The sequence below is a fragment of the Dunckerocampus dactyliophorus genome, chromosome 16, assembly GCF_027744805.1.
Source record: "Dunckerocampus dactyliophorus isolate RoL2022-P2 chromosome 16, RoL_Ddac_1.1, whole genome shotgun sequence".
Lineage (NCBI taxonomy): Eukaryota > Metazoa > Chordata > Actinopteri > Syngnathiformes > Syngnathidae > Dunckerocampus > Dunckerocampus dactyliophorus.
The window spans coordinates 21,966,671-21,985,200 of NC_072834.1; the positions used below are offsets into that span (position 1 = coordinate 21,966,671).

General features: G+C 39.5%; 1 protein-coding gene across 1 annotated transcript in view; it reads left to right on the forward strand.

The window, feature by feature from the left end:
- Positions 1-15,324, forward strand: part of slc8a4a (solute carrier family 8 member 4a) — a 51,964-nt gene extending 36,640 nt beyond the window's left edge. Inside the window, exons 7-9 of the mRNA XM_054754843.1 lie at positions 6,037-6,136; positions 8,493-8,765; positions 12,496-15,324. Coding sequence (XP_054610818.1) covers positions 6,037-6,136; positions 8,493-8,765; positions 12,496-12,875 — 753 coding nt within the window. The 3' untranslated portion in view covers positions 12,876-15,324. The remainder of the gene's footprint in view (positions 1-6,036; positions 6,137-8,492; positions 8,766-12,495) is intronic.
- Positions 15,325-18,530: the final 3,206 nt, after the last annotated feature.

Below are 18,530 nucleotides of genomic sequence, written 5' to 3' on the forward strand. Positions count from 1 at the left end.
TTCTCTGTGCAGGACCACATGGGGGGGAACGGAGCCTTCCAGTTTTCCACCAATGTACTTAAGTGCAATTATTTGCTGTATTCAAACAAAAAGGCTTGAAGATGATTATTGCACAATTGCCGGGGGGGGGCCTAGAGGTATTGAAAAAAAGCTTCCCATGTGGCATTTAGTTGGGTGGGGGGGCAGAGAGCATGTCAATAACGACTCTAACCGCCATTCACCTTACACAGCCTGACACATCCTCATATCGATTAATCTGTGATTAATCAGGTTGCAAGCTGAAAACGCTGCACGTTTCGGCCTTTTGTTGTGACTCGTTCTATGGAGTTGAATGCACCGAGTAGATCAGTGTAGAATACACGGTATGCGCCGCATGGACAATGAATGAAATGGCACAAAAGCTACAAACATTGGGGGGGTGGGTCAATGTCTCCGGCCTCCATTAAGTTGAGTGCACTGCTGGCTTTGAATACGTTTGGTAGGACACACATGATGGAAATCAGGCCATGGACGTGCATGGACTGAATGTGAAACGCACGTCGAACACAGCAGATCCCCGCTTTTGTGATCCAGGACCACCGGAGAATAATTGAGACTCTCTGGCTAGCTTGACATTGATGTTCCCCTACGATTTCGGATTAAGATTAGATTAGAGTCAGTATGCCTCACACACTTATTAACTCATTCAATCCCAGCCATTTTTCAAAAGACAACCCCTTCCGTTGCGGCCATTTTGGATGATTTTGACTAATCTATCAAGGCACACAGAATATTGTGTTGTATGGCTATATAAACATGGAACCTACCAAAAGAAAGATTAGACTCCCATCTTCCATCAGAAGAAAAAAGTTTTTTTCTACCTTTTTCCGTTCTTTAGTAATCAGCAGCAGAACATAGGTAAGTTTCAGGAAAATATCAGTTCCCAACTAAAACAGGGAGAAAACCAGCTTTTTGTGAAAAGACAAATTCCAAGCATAACTTCCACTTTGACACAAATATTTTTTGCTTTTGTGAGTTCAAATATCTAAACAACTACAGTATACCAACAGAAACAACACAAAACATCAAAATAATTTATTTACAAACATAACACCGTGAACTATTTACAATTTTCACATTTGGAACTGAACTATGTGTGTGCATGTGTGTGTGCACACGTCTGCGAGCGTGTGCGTTAAAGTTTCCCTATAATTTGTAACCTCTCTCACTTCCTCCTTCCTGTCATGTGTGATTTGTCAGCTAACATGATCCCTGCCAAACGCTTATCAAATGCACCTCTGCCACCTTGTGGCCATTTTTATGGCTTATAAGTGCCCTGAAGTGTTAATGCATTAGTGGAGTGTTGCATCATCACCTCTTTTTGCCTCTCGCGCAAAAAAAATGTAAAAGACGTATAAATACTGTACGTTGTTGGGATCGGGTGTTCGGGTTTGTAAAAACGTATAAATACGTCTGGTGTGGAATGAGTAAAAAGGCCAAACATTAATAATGTAAGGTGATCGATGAACAGATGGAATCGGAGTCATGGTGTAGAAGCTCAAATTTTGCCTTGGTTTGCGTACATTTCCCGGTTAGCATGAGTCCAACTGTGTTCTTAATGGAGGTTTTTTTAAATCACAAAACGTCCTTGTTAGCAGCCTATTAGCTTGCTAATGCAGGCAAACAGGAACCGCAAGTCAGCTCCGTCGCCCATCGGTGATGTCATCACCAGTTGACTCTGTAGACTGGAAGGACAGCAGCAATGCTGTCTACAAGAAGGGCATGAGCAGACTCTACTTCCTGAGGTCCTTCAATGTGATGGAGATCTTCTACCAGTCTGTGGCCCTGTACTTTGCTGTGGTTTGTTGGGGGAGCAGCACCAGCAAAAAAACGGATGGACAAACTGATCCGGAAAGCCCAACAAGTTATCGGCACTGAGGTGGAGGCGTTTGTAACAGTGAGAGATAGGAAGACACTGGACAAACTGGTCTCCATCGTGGACAACCCCACACACCCACTGCATCGGACAATAGGGGGGCAGCGGAGCTCATTCTCCAACAGACTCCTCCAGTTCCGTTCCCACGGTGAACGCTACAGGACTTCATTCATTCCACACGCCATCCCGCTCAACAATACCTTACCTGTCTGTAAAAGATCATTCACAACATTATTGCGCTGTACTGTCTGGCCTCCCTTGTATAAAGTGTACATTTACTTGTATTTACTTTGTATTTACTTTACACACTATTTGTAAATACGCAAATCTTGTTTATCTTATATTCTTTTTGTTTTATTATATTTTATTTTATTCATATAGCATTGCATTTTATTTAAGAGTGTCTTTTTCTTTTGCAATTGAGCTACTGTAACCAAGCAATTTCCCTTGTGGATCAATAAAATCCGTCTAAGTCTAAGTGTCGTTCTTTGCTAACTAACACAGTTGCACCACAAGTCTCGAAAATGTTAACTCAAAACACATTATAGATGCATAAAACAATCATAAATGCATTTAAATAAGGAATGAAATGAACATTTAAGGTTACTTTTACCTTTGTTGAAGACCTTCCAGAAGGTCCGACTCTAAATGTACTCAAACTGAGCCCATTTTTCCCGTAAGAAATAATGTAATTCCAATTAATCTGTTCCAAAAGCCAAAAATGTTAACACAAAACATGTTTTTGTGCAGGCAGAAAACAATGCTAGATACAAATAGATACATATACACAATGAAAGGGATAAATTAACATTTAAGGTTACTTTCACATTCATTGAAGACGCGATTGTTGACAAAGACACGATGTGGCATCGACATCAACACAGACACCACTTTCCTGTTTTGCTATGAGTTATTTCTTGAATGCAATAGCGTATCTCACCATCTTTACCAAAATGCTGGCCGCTGCAGCGTTCTTTGGCTGCATTTTGGGTTATTTGGCAGCAGTGATCAAAAGAAAAGCAGAGACTTGATGTGAGAAGCACTACTGAATTCGAGAAACATACTCATGGCAAAACAGGAAGGTGGTGTTCGTGTTGATCTCCCTGCCAAATGGTGTCTTTGTCCACAATCAGTGAATGTAAAAGTAACCTTAAATGTTCATTTATCCCTTTCATCATGTGTATGGATCTATATGTATGTAGCCTTGTTTTCTGCACGCATGAAAATGTGTTTTGTGTTAACATTTTTGGCTTTCTGGAACAGATTAATTGGATTTGCATTATTTCTTATGGGAAAAATGGCCTCAGTTAGAGAACATTTCAGTTCGAGTCGGACCGTCTGGAGGGGATTAATGGCGCTAACCAGCGTTCCACTGTGTATAAGTTTCACTTTTGCATCTCATAGCGAGTATGGTGCCTTCAAGGGCTGTGGAACAAAGTGCAAAATCTCAACGCTTGACGAAAAAACATAATGAGTGAAGCATAAAAACATAATCACGTAGAAACTGGGGGCTTTTCCAACAGTGCTCCATGTATACTGTACAATGTACCTGTTTTATCACGTATTTGTCAATTACTACCGACTTTGGGTGAATAAAAGGTGTTTTCTGCAGAAAAAAACGACAAATTTTTGGAGAAAAAATAATTTTTTGGGGGGCCATAAATCAATAAATTAAACTAAAATAAAAAACACATAGTAGAATGACTCCGTCCAAAGGCCTTTGACAATGGGACTGGACAGGGGGAGATTTCAGCACCCATTAAGGATCAGACTAGGGCTGCAACTAACGATTAATCTGAAGCCTGTCGTTTCGACTCATCGAGTCCCTAGACGGGCCAAATCAATATGAAGCAAACACAAACAGTTAGTGGTTTGGTCTGCAAAACATATCAGAAAAGAGGCTAAAATGTTCATCGGTGTTCACCAGAGTCAAAGAGAATAGCTCTGCTTTCATGGATGACTAAGGACATTTAAAAATATTCACATTTCAGAGTCTGAAATCAGAGGATATTTACATTTTTAAATGAAAAAAATGACGAATCGAATACCAAAATAGCTTTCAAAAAATTGGATAATCGATGAGTCATCAATTCATTGATTAATTGTTGCAGCTTCAGATGAAGCGATTGAAGAGATGCACGTTCATTTCTTGAACATTTTTCTTGAGCCAAATAATACTTGGAAATTTTATTTTCGTGATGTTTTATGATAACTTTTTCCCGTTTATTATGTTTTGTTTGTTTCTGATTTTACATCCTTTAAAAAACAGTGCATTTTTTCTTGAATATTTCACCTCTATGCTGCTAAAGCAACATTACTTTTCCTCATAATATTACAAGTTTATTCTCGTAAAATTGCAACCTTTTTTTTGCTCGTTGGAACACAAACTTTTTTCTCTTCATATTTTGACTTTATTCTTGTGAAATTACAGCTGTTTTTTTTCCATTTCTGCTTTTGATTTTTTTGTTTTTACTTTCCAACAATTTCAACTTCCTTCTTGTAAGTAATTATGACTTTATTCCGATAATACGGTATTTTGACTTTAGTCTCTTAAGATTAGAACTTTTTCTGCAAACAAATTTTCCACTTTTTTGTTGTTGTTTTGTTTGTTTCTCATAATGTTACAACTTTAAAACAATAAGTATTTTTTGTATCTCATACTATTCCGATGTTATTCTCGTAAAATATTGACTTTTTCTCATTTGATTGCAACTGTTATCCCTTTATATTTAGACTTTTCTTGTTAAATGATATTTTTAGTAATGTTCCTCGGGCCAATTAAAAAAAACAGTCCACACTTGGACACCCCTGGTATTAGGAATGTGAGTATGTAATACATTTCAGAGAAGAACATGAAGGTGAAGTACCGTATTTTCCGGACGATAACTCTCACTTTTTTTCATGGTTTGGCTGGTCCTGCAACTTATACTCCGGAGTATGTATGGTTTTTTTTCACACTGACAGCTATGAGAGGACACTCTAGGCTTATATCTGCTACTCTTATCGCTTGTGTACCGCTGAAAATGTACAATGTAAACATCGACTTGTAACGACAACTGAGAAAGACGGAACACAAATGCCCCCAAAAAGAAAACCCTATTCTGCAGATTGCAAGCTGCAAGTAAACTAGTTAAACTAGTATATTATGTTGTTTCGGCTATAGTTATGTGAATTACAGCTGCAACATGCACATTGAAGTTTGTGATGACATTGCCACACATTCTGTGCGAAACACCTGAAGGAGAGAGTGTACTGCAACAACCCACAGACCACTGAGGCCCTGAAGAACAACATCAGTCAGGAAATTCGGAGAACTTCTTGAGATGTGTGGCAATGTCATCGCAGACTTCAATGTGCGTGTTGCAGCTGTAATCCACAGAAGAGGAGCGCGGATTGAACATGTCATCAATTACTGAACTGTGTGAAAAACAAGAGACAAAGACACACACACACGGCACTGGGAGAGAAAGGTGAAAGGGTGTGCTGATGTAGGTTCGTGCTAATCATTTCCCTCACCTGACAAGTGTTCCATTTAAGAGTTTGTTTGTCCGAGTTGCCCGCAGTGAGAACCAAACCAAGCCAAGCAGACTAGAGTATCTTTAACTGTCACGGGTTAACATGGAGCAGACACGTTTATGGACTATCTGGTGCACACTATTAGCTTTTAAGAAAGGGAATAATGCAGGTTCACTCCACTATTTCTAATGTACGGCCATTAAATGTTATTACGTGTGTCTTTAAAAGCCCCTGCTTTTGTGCCTTCTTTTAGAGCTGCATAATCTCCAGGCTCAATCATCTCAAATTCTTCGTTCATTTCCCCCCCTTTTTCCAGCCACAGAAGCCATTTTCTCCTCTTTCTGTGTGTCATATTGGACTAACACTTCATGTGCAGATACTAAGAGCTCTATTTTCTGCACTGGTGGAAAGACGACATAATGCCGGCAAAGAGGCTTTTCCCCTGAGGGACACTTGGTTCTGTACTCCCTTGCATCTGTTTTGGTGACTCACTGTGCTCCAAACTGTGAGGAGAAGGTGGAGTTAGTAACACCTTTTTGGGGGGGGGTTACATCCATTTTAAAAATTTGTTTTTTTAATGTTTTTGTTTTTGTGTTGCTCCACAGAGCACGGTTGACAAGCTGATTAAAAAGACCAACCTGGCTCTGGTGGTGGGGAGCAGCAGCTGGAGAGAACAGTTTGTTAGTGCCGTCACTGTCAGTGCAGGTGAGTTGACGCATCCTAAAATGTCTCATCACTTCACTCCGCTGTGACCTGTGGAAGGTCACGCCTGCGAGCTTGATCTACTTTGCCAGCTGCTTCTCACTAGTCCCACCTTTTTGGGGGTGGGAGCAATCCCCAAACATTCATTGCAATTTAGAGGAATTTATGTTCTCTTTTCACAATTTATTAATATTATTACTAACAATATTTAGTAAACAAATTATATTATTGGCATTATTATCAATGATAATAAATAATACTAATTACATGCTATTATTATTATTATTATTATTATATTTAACAATATTAATTAATATTTACTATTAAATTAATACTGTTTTGTAATTAATATTAAATGGAATAAATAAAGTCATAAATAAATCAATTAATAATATTGTAATAATTATTTTATGCATTATTGTATTAATGAATAATAATAATTGTATTGATTATTGTATTAATTAATGTTGTATTTATGGTATAATTGTATTAATAAATGAAATATAAATGTAAAAATGTAAATACATAAAATATTAAATACAATTAATATTCAATCTTCTATTTAATTCAATGTGAAATAATTCATATTGAATATATAAAATAACAGGATTTTCCCCTTGTGGGACTACTAAAGGCATATCTTATCTTATGTTATCTAACTACATAAAGAACATGAAATATTAAATAGGAGGCTAACTAATACACAGACAAACAAAAATACAGCACACCAATTTTTGTTGTTATTATTTTGTTTTTATTTTCTCTTAATTTGCCATTTCATTTGCATCAACTGCCCATGACGCGTGTGCATGCCATTTCTACAGACGCTGTGGGAGACAAAAAGTGGGAACAAAAAAACATGAAAAGCAAAACAAATGAGCTTAGAAAAGTAAGAAAGTGGGATTCTTCATTTATAAAAGGAATATTTTCCTACTTAGAGCATAGAAACCTGTTCACAACCTTCTTAACCTTTTTTTAACATTATTAGAGCCCCCCAGACACAAAACAGCACCCCGATAGTCGTCTTTACACTCCTATTACCCAAAATAGTAGACATAAAAGAAAATAAGACACATAATATAGACTCACACATTAGCATTGGGAGAGCTCCTTGTTGTCTTGTTTTACTTCCTGTTCTGCACAGTACTTCCTGCGGTGGTTATTGTCTCATCAATTTAACATTACTGACACCTAGTGACCAGTGTAGAATATTACATATCATCGCATAGCGTCTTTGAATGCGTTTTCTGAATGCCTTTGTATTTTACTTCATTTAGCCATTTCTATGCTTGAAAATGCTTAATTTAGGCAAAAAATAAGTAAAATTTGCCTAAATATGTATATTTTTACTAATAATAGTCCGTATTCAACCAAAAAACAGCAACAGATATTTGTAAATATCACTAAGTTGGCAAAACCGATCCCTCCTGCTACGTCGTCTTCTTCTCAGGTGTGCATGAGGTGTGTTCAGAAGAGTTACGACGCCATCTACTGTACGGAGTTGGAACGACAAGCTACATTCACAGACGCTGCCATTATAATGTGTCAATGAGCAAAACCAAACAGGTAGCGCCAAATGTATTTATGGCGGGCCACCACAAATAAACAAATACATGGGAAACACTGCACTAAGTGAGGTTGAGTGTGTCTTCAAAGGCCATTTGTTGCCATTGACAGCCTCGTTCTTGTCGGAGCGCGTGCAGCAGATTGCAGAAACCGTCGCCTCGTTCTTGTCAGAGCACGTGCTGCCGATTGCAGAAACCGTCGCCTCGTTCTTGTCGGAGCGCGTGCAGCAGACTGCAGAAACTGTCACTTGGCTCAGTGTGGGCAGACAAACACCAAGCAAACACTTCTGCAGCTTTGTGCTTATTTCTTGCATTCCCCCACCCCTCTCCCCCCCAAGCCAGACAGTTGATTAAAGATGCATGTGCTCTATCATTAAAAACTGAACCGGCCAGACCTCCCCCGCCTGCACAATTAATGGCTATCAACTATTTATGGCCATGTTTGCGCTTTTTTTTTCATTTTTATGCCATTCATTTGACTTTTGAACCTTTTAGACCTGCACTAGTACACGTAACATCAGGGCTAAAAGATGACGCACACATCGGATGCGTCATCTTTTCAACACGCTCTTTTCATTGTTTTTCTCTTTCCAGTTCACATACGTTGTGTATAAATAGAAAGCACGCTTCCTGCCATTATACAAGGCCCTCTCAATGAATCATACAGCATTTACAGTTCTACACCAGCAATCTGATGACAGGCAGTAGAATAGTTTAAAAAAAGAAAAAAGAAAGAGAGGCATGAAGAATGGTGAAGAATTAACGGATGCGTGATATCTGATGTGTGTTTTCAGGTGACGACGACGAGGAAGAGAGCGGCGAGGAGCGTTTGCCCTCCTGCTTTGACTACATCATGCACTTCCTGACCGTTTTCTGGAAAGTGCTATTTGCTTTCGTCCCACCCACTGAGTACTGGAACGGCTGGGCCTGCTTCTTCGTCTCCATCTCCTTAATTGGCATCCTGACAGCGGTGACCGGGGACCTGGCCTCTCATTTCGGGTGCACCGTTGGGCTGAAGGACTCGGTCACCGCCGTGGTGTTCGTGGCCCTGGGCACGTCCGTCCCAGGTGGGTGTCTGCTGCTGTTATGTGTGATGTTTGTCGGCACCGCAGGAGCAGCTGCTTGAGAAGAACCGTGTGACCTTCGCCTCGCTGTCTTTCCTGACAAGTTGTACAGCTGACAGTGCTGGCTCAGCTGCAGTGTCTTAAATATTATCAAAGTTTTTCTGTCTTAGACACATTACACATTGTCCCTCAAGCCATTTAGGTGATGATTTGGGTGGGATGTTTATTTTCACGCGGATAGATGGAATTAAACCTGCGGCCCTTGAGTCATGGGTAAGTCGTATATGCCACCTAAGCGGCTGCTTGCCACTAGAGGGCGCCACAAACACTGATGTAATCAGTCATTAACTAGCCAGGACTGAAAAAACACATATTTTTTCAGTCAACATATTTTTCATTTAGAGGTGAAAACAACATGCAAACCAAAGAGCTACTCTCTTGTGCCAACTTTGACGTAGTGGTCGTTTTTCGTTGTCTTGATTTTTTTCCTGTGTACCGGCGGAATAGCATCCTTTTTCAAAATGCATTTGCTTCTTGTTAAGGTGTTCCTTCGAAACAGTCATCAGTGTAACGATCACTGCAAAGGACAGAACTCGACGTGGGCGCCCATCTGTCTCTCGTTCTCTGCACTTGCTTTGTCTGTTGTTGTCTTAAACCTTCCTCTTTTGGAAAAGAAAACAAATTTACAGTATCACTCGGATACTATGAACATCCAGCAGCAGCACAACATTTTGAACTGACTACTATTTTAATGAAAAATATACTCAACTAAGTCGACCATCTACCTGGAGAAGCGTTTGTTATGTTTTTGCCGGCCTTTATCTGTTTGTTTGTTTATGTCCAAAATAACTTGAACAGTTCTGAATGGATTTGGACGTAATTTAAAAGAATTGACGTAGATGGGATATGGAAGATCTGATTAAATTTTGGGGGTGATCCGGATCCAGGAATTTTTTTAATGATTCTTTAACATTGCAAGATAGGAGCATTTTAGACAACAAATGAAGCTATAAACATGCAGCAAACACCATCATACTGTATGTAGCCAAGACACCGTGGAATCTGGATGGTGCCAACGGATCTTCGAAAGCTATGAAAATAGATCCAGAAGAAATCAGCCATTACGAACAATGTGATTTTTGTGAATAACTACTGTACTAATATTGATATCATTATGAATCCAATTGCTAATGGTATGTTTTCATGGTCAAGGAATCAGAATAGGTATATGAAATACATGTAGGACTAATATTTATAGTGTAAATCACAATATGGGGGGAACTATGAGGCTTGGCGGAGGTCTGCGCTCTCCGAGTGCTTGTCTAGTTCACTCTGCTTTAGCTGAGAGGTGTCACCCCGATGACGTCACTTCCGGAAACGAGGCAGAGCTGCGAGCTAGCTCGTCGTGGCTGGCGCCATGAAGTATAAATGTCGGCGTAGAATGTAATTACAAACAATATATAAAGCTGATCCTTTAACAATAACCGACACATAAATAGGAAGAGACAAAATCATCCAAGAGCCAAAACCTCTGAGAAAGACCCACCGGATGAAAGACACAAGCAGTGTTAAAGTGTATTCTTGTCCCGAGTCTGAAGCCTCTCACAATATGTTTTTTATTGCACACTAGAGTGAAGGCTTTGCTCTCAGCACTGACACACAAAGTTTGCCTGCTAAAGTTGATGATTTAGCTTATGCATTATGGCCTTTTTTTTTTTAAGTGTGGGCTCGGCTAATGAAACTTGGCAGTGGAGTGAAGCTCCATCAGCCGTTCGGGTAGAGTGCCCTTCACATTTGATAACGCCCCATTGTGGATCCAACAGTGTTTTCAGAGCTAAATTGGTGTTGCACTCTTTGACATTGTATCCGGTAACGCGGTTTAGAAGGTGAGTTGTGGGTTGCTTTTGAAGAACATGTGGACAGGACAGGAATCCCTCGTTTATCAGGGTTGAATTTCCGCAAAAGTAGGATTCCTTACTTATAAATGAAATGGTTCCATAGGTAGAGCATAGAAAAACTGTTTTTAACATTATTAGAGCCTTCTAGACATGAAATAACACCCCTATGGTCACCTTGACACTCATATTACCCAATATAGTACACATAATAAAAGTAAATAAGACTCGTGCTCGGAAGTGACGTCAGGGGTTCACAGTTGAGTTTTAGCTTTGAGTGGATTAAGGTCACAACAGTGGAGTGTGTTGTTATGATGATGATTGTTGTTGTTATTATTGTGCCTGTTGTGAGATAGTTCCAACAGTGACATTACTGACACCTAGTGACCAATGTAGCATTCTACTCTTTGAATGCCTTACTGTATAGTTGTATTTCAGCTCATTTTGCCATTTTTATGCTTGAAAATAGGCCGTATTCAACACCGAAACAGCACGATTTATACATTTTTAATGTTTTTTTTAAATCGCGAAAGAGTGAAGCCGCGAAATTCAAACCACGATGTGGCAAAGAACGCCTGTACAGTGAAACCTCAGTTTGCGTACGCCCTGTTTTCGTAGAATTAGTTTTTTTGACGAAAATGATTGCCAAAAATATGTATTGGTTTGCATACGGTCTAACACTTCCCAAATAGATCATCTATGCATTGGTGACTCAGTCTCTGTGAAGAGTTGATTCAGAGTTGGGACACAAAAAACAGATTCTGGCCAGGGAATCCCTTAATCATCTTTATTATGTGTGTGTTTGTGGTTTACTTCTTCAGAGAAGGCACACAGAACGATCAACAACTCCGTATCTGTCTCCTTAACAAGCAATGTGCGCCAAGTGCTGATGAGGCATTCAAGTGCACTGTGTATTTCTGAGTTTTCTGTGTGCTTTTTTTGAATTTTTATTACGGCTGCAACATAAGCCACCATGATGGCCAAAAAAGCCTTGATGAAGAAGGTGAGAAACACAATGATAAACGCTGTTCGTTTGCGTTCGCCTTGTTTTCGACTAGTTCATGTCTTTGTTCAACACACCATGCACACTCACAGTTAGAACTCATTGTTTCAATGACGTGTAGCCTACATAAAATGTTTAGATGGATCGTTTTAGTTCCTTTCCTGTTTCCTGAAGGCAACATCACAGTCCTTGTATGGTAAGCTGTCAGTCATGATTCCACACCCCTCTCAGTTGTAGACAACTTCACTTATTTAGTGTCTTTGAACGCAAATCTTCATGGCTTGCAGTAATGAGGTTAAAATGGGATTCAAGTGTTGTGCTACTGTTAAAGAGACTAGTGTTGGGCAAATAGATGCGTGCTGTCTTTTAGCTTGAGTTCAATTTTTTTTGTGAATTTGGAGCCTTTAATACATACAAATAGATTTATAATTGTGTCCTGTAATTTATCTTCTTGTACATTTATCGTTTTGTTCATAAAATACCGTAACAATGGGCATATTTCACACATGGTTGCAAATGGTCATTGATCATGATTCATTATTTTAACACTGTGATTAATTTGAATGACATTTTTAATCATTTGACAGCCCTAATAATTATATTTGACCACTTATTTGTATTTTGATACGCTAATGTATTTTTCAAAATTCAACGTATAAACTTTTCAGATTCTAATTCTTTTTTTTTCAAATACAGCTTATACAGCTCCATACTGGAACGGATTAATTGGCTTGACATGATTTCCGATGGAAATAATGGCTTGGGTTGAATGCCTTGGCTTGGAAGATCATAAGCAGACATGCACCCATTCCTCCATGTCCTTCTTGTGCTTCAGACACATTTGCAAGTAAAGTGGCCGCCATCCAGGACCAATACGCTGATGCATCAATCGGCAACGTGACGGGCAGCAACGCGGTCAACGTCTTCCTGGGCATCGGGGTGGCGTGGACCATCGCCGCCGTATACTGGAAAACCAAAGGCAAGATGTTCAAGGTGAACCCGGGCTCTCTGGCCTTCTCCGTCACCCTCTTCACCATCATGGCGCTGGTGTGCGTGCTGGTGCTGCTCTACCGCCGCCGACCCAGCGTTTCGGCCGGAGAGCTCGGGGGCCCACGGACAGCCAAGCTCCTTACATTCTTCCTTTTCCTGTCCCTGTGGTTCATTTACATCCTGCTGGCCTCCTTGGAGGCCTACTGCCACGTGCCTGGCTTCTGAAGGCCCACACGCAGCCCCTCGCTTTGTGTTGACACTTCGATGGATGTGTTTCTCTGTTTTTTTTGTCCCTACTTTCACAAATGTTTACAACTATTTGTACCATCACTTATCCTAAACAGACATTTGCTGCCAACAATGATGCAAAATTACATTTCTCTTCTATTTTTCCATTTCTTTTAGCAGAATTTAGCTCAAATATCCAAGCGTATTGCTCCCCTCTGTGTATGTTATTTACGTTTGTACATTTTTATGATATGACTTTATATAAAATGTAAAATTAAAAGCAGAGCCTATAAAAGGAATGATGTCGGGGGTTGAAGGGGGAACATACAGAGGTGTGGAAAAAGTGTTTGTACCCTTCCTGATTTTCTTAAATGTTTCGTATCATCAAACAAATTTAAATATTGGTCAGTGACAACACAACTGAACAATTTATGCAGTCTTTAAATCAAACTTTTTTATTTTGAAGGGAGAACAAAAATCCAAACCTACATGGCCCTGTGTGAAAAAGTGATTCCCCGTCTGTTAAAACATAATTTAACTAAGATTCAATGAGAACTATCAGTGTGGAAAAGGTTATAAAGCCATTTCTAAAGCTTTGGGACTCCAGCCAACCACAGTGAGAGCCATTATCCACAAATGGCGAAAACATGGAACAGTGGTGAACCTTCCCAGGAATGGCCAGCCAACCAAAATGACCCCAGTGGCGCAGTGACGACTCATCCAAGAGGTCACAAAAGACCCCACAACAACATCCAAAGAACTGCAGGCCTCACTTGCCTCAGTTAAGGTCAGTGTTCATGACTCCACCATAAGAAAGACACTGGGCAAAAACGGCCTGCATGGCAGAGTTCCAAGACCAAAACCACTGCTGAACAAAAAGAACATTAAGGCTCGTCTCAATTTTGCCAGAAAACATCTTGATGATCCCCAAGACCTTTGGGAAAATACTCTGTGGTCTGACGAGACAAAAGCTGAACCTTTTGGAAGGTGTGTGTCCCATTACATCTGGCGTAAAAGTAACACCACATTTCAGAAAAAGAACATCATACCAGCAGTAAAATATGGTGGTGGTAGTGTGATGGTCTGGGGCTGTTTTGCTGCTTCAGGACCTGGAAGACTTGCTGTGATAAATGAACCATGAATTGTGCTGAAGGAGAATGTCCGGCCATCTGTTGGTGACCTCAAGCTGAAACCAACTTGGGTTCTGCAGCAGGACAATGATCCAAAACACACCAGCAAGTCCACCTCTGAATGGCTGAAGAAAAACCAAATGAAGACTTTGGAGTGGCCTAGTCCAAGTCCTGACCTGAATCCTATTGCGATGCTGTGGCATGACCTTAAAAAGGCTCTTCATGCTGGAAAAGCCTCCAATGTGGCTGAATGACAACAATTTTGCAAAGATGAGTGGGCCAAAATTCCTCCCCAGCGCTGTAAGAGACTCATTGCAAGTTATCACAAACGCTTGATTGCAGTTGTTGCTGCTAAGGGGGGCCCAACCACTTATTAGGTTTAGGGGACAATCACTTTTTCACACAGGGACATGTAGCTTTGGATTTTTTTCTCCCTTAATAATAAAAAGTTTCATTTCACAACTGCATTTTGTGTTCAGTTGTGTTGTCATTGACTAATGTTTCAATTTTTTTGATGATCTGAAACATTTAAGTGTGACAAACATGCAAAAAAAAAAGAAATCAGGAAGGGGGCAAACACTTTTTCACACCACCGTACATGGATTGATATTTATTACACAGGCTTTACATTAAATATTCATAGTATATCATGTGACAGATGAACATCGTGTGTACGGGTTTTGTGAAAGAGTTGGTGTGTTTTTTTTTTTTCTTTTGCACGCAGAAAAAGAGTTTCTTGGAAATCTACTTTAAAGTACAGTATGTAACATTTGGACAATGGTGTGTTGATGTGCTCCTGTAATGTGAATCTCAGCAGTAATCTCGCAACGCTCTTCACCAGTGCCATGTTTGATATAGCCATAGTTCACGTGTATTTTCTAACTACAAATATGAACAAAGGTCCCCCGTGGGCAGAGTGCCTGCTTTAAATTGTGTTTACAATTTAAGGGTGTTTACATTTGAGTGACTTATCATACTTTCCATCAATATTCCAGACGTTCAGTGACACGTTTTCTTTCCTACCTTTCGCAACCGTCACCACTTTCAGAAATAAAAAAGCACAGTCGAAAGCAAAGGCCCACTTTTGCGACGAGTAAAAGCACAACAAGTGAAGTGGTCGTCTGAGAGACGTGAGGCGTGTCCAAGCAGAATAGAAACTGTACCTACCTGAGTGTTATGTCAAAGGTTCTTTTCTTTATTTAATTTGTAAAGCCATATTTACAAGAATACTGTCAATAGAAGTGTTCAATTTCAACATATTGATATGCATGCTTAATGTATAAAAAAAGGAAATAAATGTTGGTGATTTATGAAAATGTAAGATGTCCCGTTGTCTTCATTTCCACTGAAAAAGGAAGAGGGGATGGTCTGATTGTGAGTACAGCAACATTAACATCCAAGACAGCAAAAAATATAAACAAATACGGTGGTGGGAAAGAGTGTTTGCCCCCATATTGATTTCTTATTTTTTGCATGTTTGTCACACTCAAATGTTTCAGATCATCAAACAAATGTAAATATTAGTCAATGACAACACAACTGAACACCAAATGCAGTTTTTAAATGAAACCTTTTATTATTAAGGGAGAAAAAACAATGAAAGCTACATGTCCCTGTGTGAAAAATGTGATTGTCCCCTAAATCTAATAAGTGGTTGGGCCCCCCTTAGCAGCAACAACTGCAATCAAGCGTTTGTGATAACTTGCAATGAGTCTCTTCCAGCGCTGGGGAGGAATTTTGGCCCACTCATCTTTGCAGAATTGTTGTCATTCAGCCACATTGGAGGCTTTTCCAGCATGAAGCCTTTTTAAGGTCATGCCACAGCATCTCAATAGGATTCAGGTCAGGACTTGGACTAGGCCACTCCAAAGTCTTCATTTGGTTTTTCTTCAGCCATTCAGAGGTGGACTTGCTGGTGTGTTTTGGATCATTGTCCTGCTGTGGATGTTGTTGTGGGGTCTTTTGTGACTTCTTGGATGAGTCGTCACTGCGCCCTTGGGGTCATTTTGGTTGGCCGGCCACTCCTGGGAAGGTTCACCACTGTTCCATGTCGTCACCATTGGTGGATAATGGCTCTCACTGTGGTTGGCTGGAGTCCCAAAGCTTTAGAAATAGCTTCATAACCTTTTCTACTTCGACTCAGGTGTGATAAACCACAGGTAAGTTTTAATGTGGGGGCAATCACTTTTTCACATAGGGCCATGTAGCTTTGAATGTTTTTCTCCCTTAATAATATTTAAATCTGTTTGATGATATGAAACATTTAAGTGTGTCAAACATTCAAGAAAAAAGAAATCAGGAAAGGGGCAAACACTTTTTCACACCACCGTATCTTACAACGACGATACTCGGGCTGCTCCAATTGATCGGCCACTGATTAGTATCACCCGATTTCCGTAAAAAACACACATGCCAATAAACGTCTTTCAAAACCAATCACAAAAAACGATCGGCGTGTGGCGGCAAATCCTACACGTGTGCTGTGTCACGTATGGTCGGCAACACCCTGTTTTCTTGCTTCTTTATTGACAGGCTTTGTGTTTGAAGTTTAAAGCTTGTTTTTGCCCACTTTAGATCTTTAGAACACACGGAAAAGAGAAAGACATGGGTTCATGCCTCGCATAAGGATTGTGGATGATGGGAAAAATTCAGAAAAAAGGGCACTTTTCCTTTAAGACTGTCATTGAGCTCCCTGAGCTTTCATTTTATTTTATACTTTGTCATCTTAAACCACCCACTGCCAGCTCTCTGTCACGACATCTCATATTTTTTATACTCAGAAGCTTCACATTAGAAGACATTTAAAGACGCTGGGGGCTAAGGACCAGGAAAGGAGATCCAAATAAAGTCATTCAGCGCAATTTATTGCAGTTACTGTGTTTGTGCGTAAATCTTGGGTGCGGTTGAATTGCCCGAGCAGTTCGAATGAGTGTAGACCTGTAGGAGCCACCATACTTTACGATCTTACAAGATGACATCATTTCCAGCCGATCAGCATGAGATCATTGTCAAACAGCAGCATCCTGTACATCATTTCTATATTTGGGAGATAGATAGACGTGTCAATCAAAACTCAACCTTACCAAAGGTCATGTGCAAAACGCATATGTGTAGGACGTACGGCTGCCACAATAATCAATCAATTCATGAACAGCCCCATGAATAAAAACAAACTCGACAATTGTGCCGGCCACGATATACTGACATGTGCATGCGTTGTTGGTTTCCTCCTCTCTCGCTCTCTACCAAACAGGCTGGATGACAAGCGGGTTCACTCTGTGCATCTAGCTCGACACCCGGGCCCGTCGGTTCTGTAGTGGAATGAACGGAGCGAGTGAACCCTCCTGTCAGTCATTCACTTTCTTTGTCCTACATTAATAATTTGTAGGACAATTATCATCCGGCAAAATTAGTTCTGGTGACAGCTAGGCCTAGTAGGAAGGAATTCACCAGTTCATGCTGACAAGTGACTTCCAGTACATCAGCTGGACATTTAAGTTATAAAGCACCTTCATATATTATGCTGATCAATACGGCTCATCATTTCCCTGGGGGCCACTGCAAGTTAACCCGGCAGCACATACATTATTAACTATCAACACTTACTTACGCCAGCAAGAAGAGGACGTAGCGTGCAGCAGAGAGTAAGATACACCACATATCTTTTAATAATCACGATTATAATCAAATGCAGTGCATTATCTTATTGAAGTCTGATTTTGTATTGGATAAGCTGGTGAGCGGATGTCTCACACTTCATAGGACAAGGAAGAAAATCAATTCATCTTTTTTTTAACTTACTTGGGTGCGATTCCCTCTCCCTCTCCTGGAAGTTTATTCTTGGAAAGTTGTGACTTTTCTTCTCGTTAGACTTTTTTCTCCTAATATTTTGACTTTATTCTGGTAAAATTACAGATTTAACATTTTCCATTTCCACTTTCTTTTTTAAAAATGTTTTCTTATAATTATGACTTTATTCCCAGAATTTTATAAATTTCTCTCCAATCTAATTTTCAAAAAATGACACCTTTATTTTGTTTTGTTCATTTCTGATATTGAGACTGACAAAAACCACACATTTCTTCTTTAATTTTTCAACTTTATGCTACTAAAATGACATTATTTTTCCCTCATAATATTACAAGTTTATTCTTGTAAAATTGTGACTCTTTTCCCTTTATAATAGAACTTTTTTCTCTTCATATTTTGACTTTATTCTGGTAAAATTACAGCAGTTTTTTCCATTTCTGCTTTAGTTTTTGTTTTCTTTAAATTTTCCAACTATTCAACTTTCTTGTTTTAAATTTTCTTCTCATAATTATGACTTTATTCCCATAATATTATAACTTTCTCCCCAACCTAATATTCCATAAATTACACCTTTATTTTGTTTTGTTTATTTCTGATATTATGACTGAAAAGAAAAATCTAATTTTGTCTTTAATATTTCAACTTTATGCTACTATTATTTTTCCTCATAATGTTATGTTTATTCTCAAAAAATTTTGACTTTTTTCCCGTA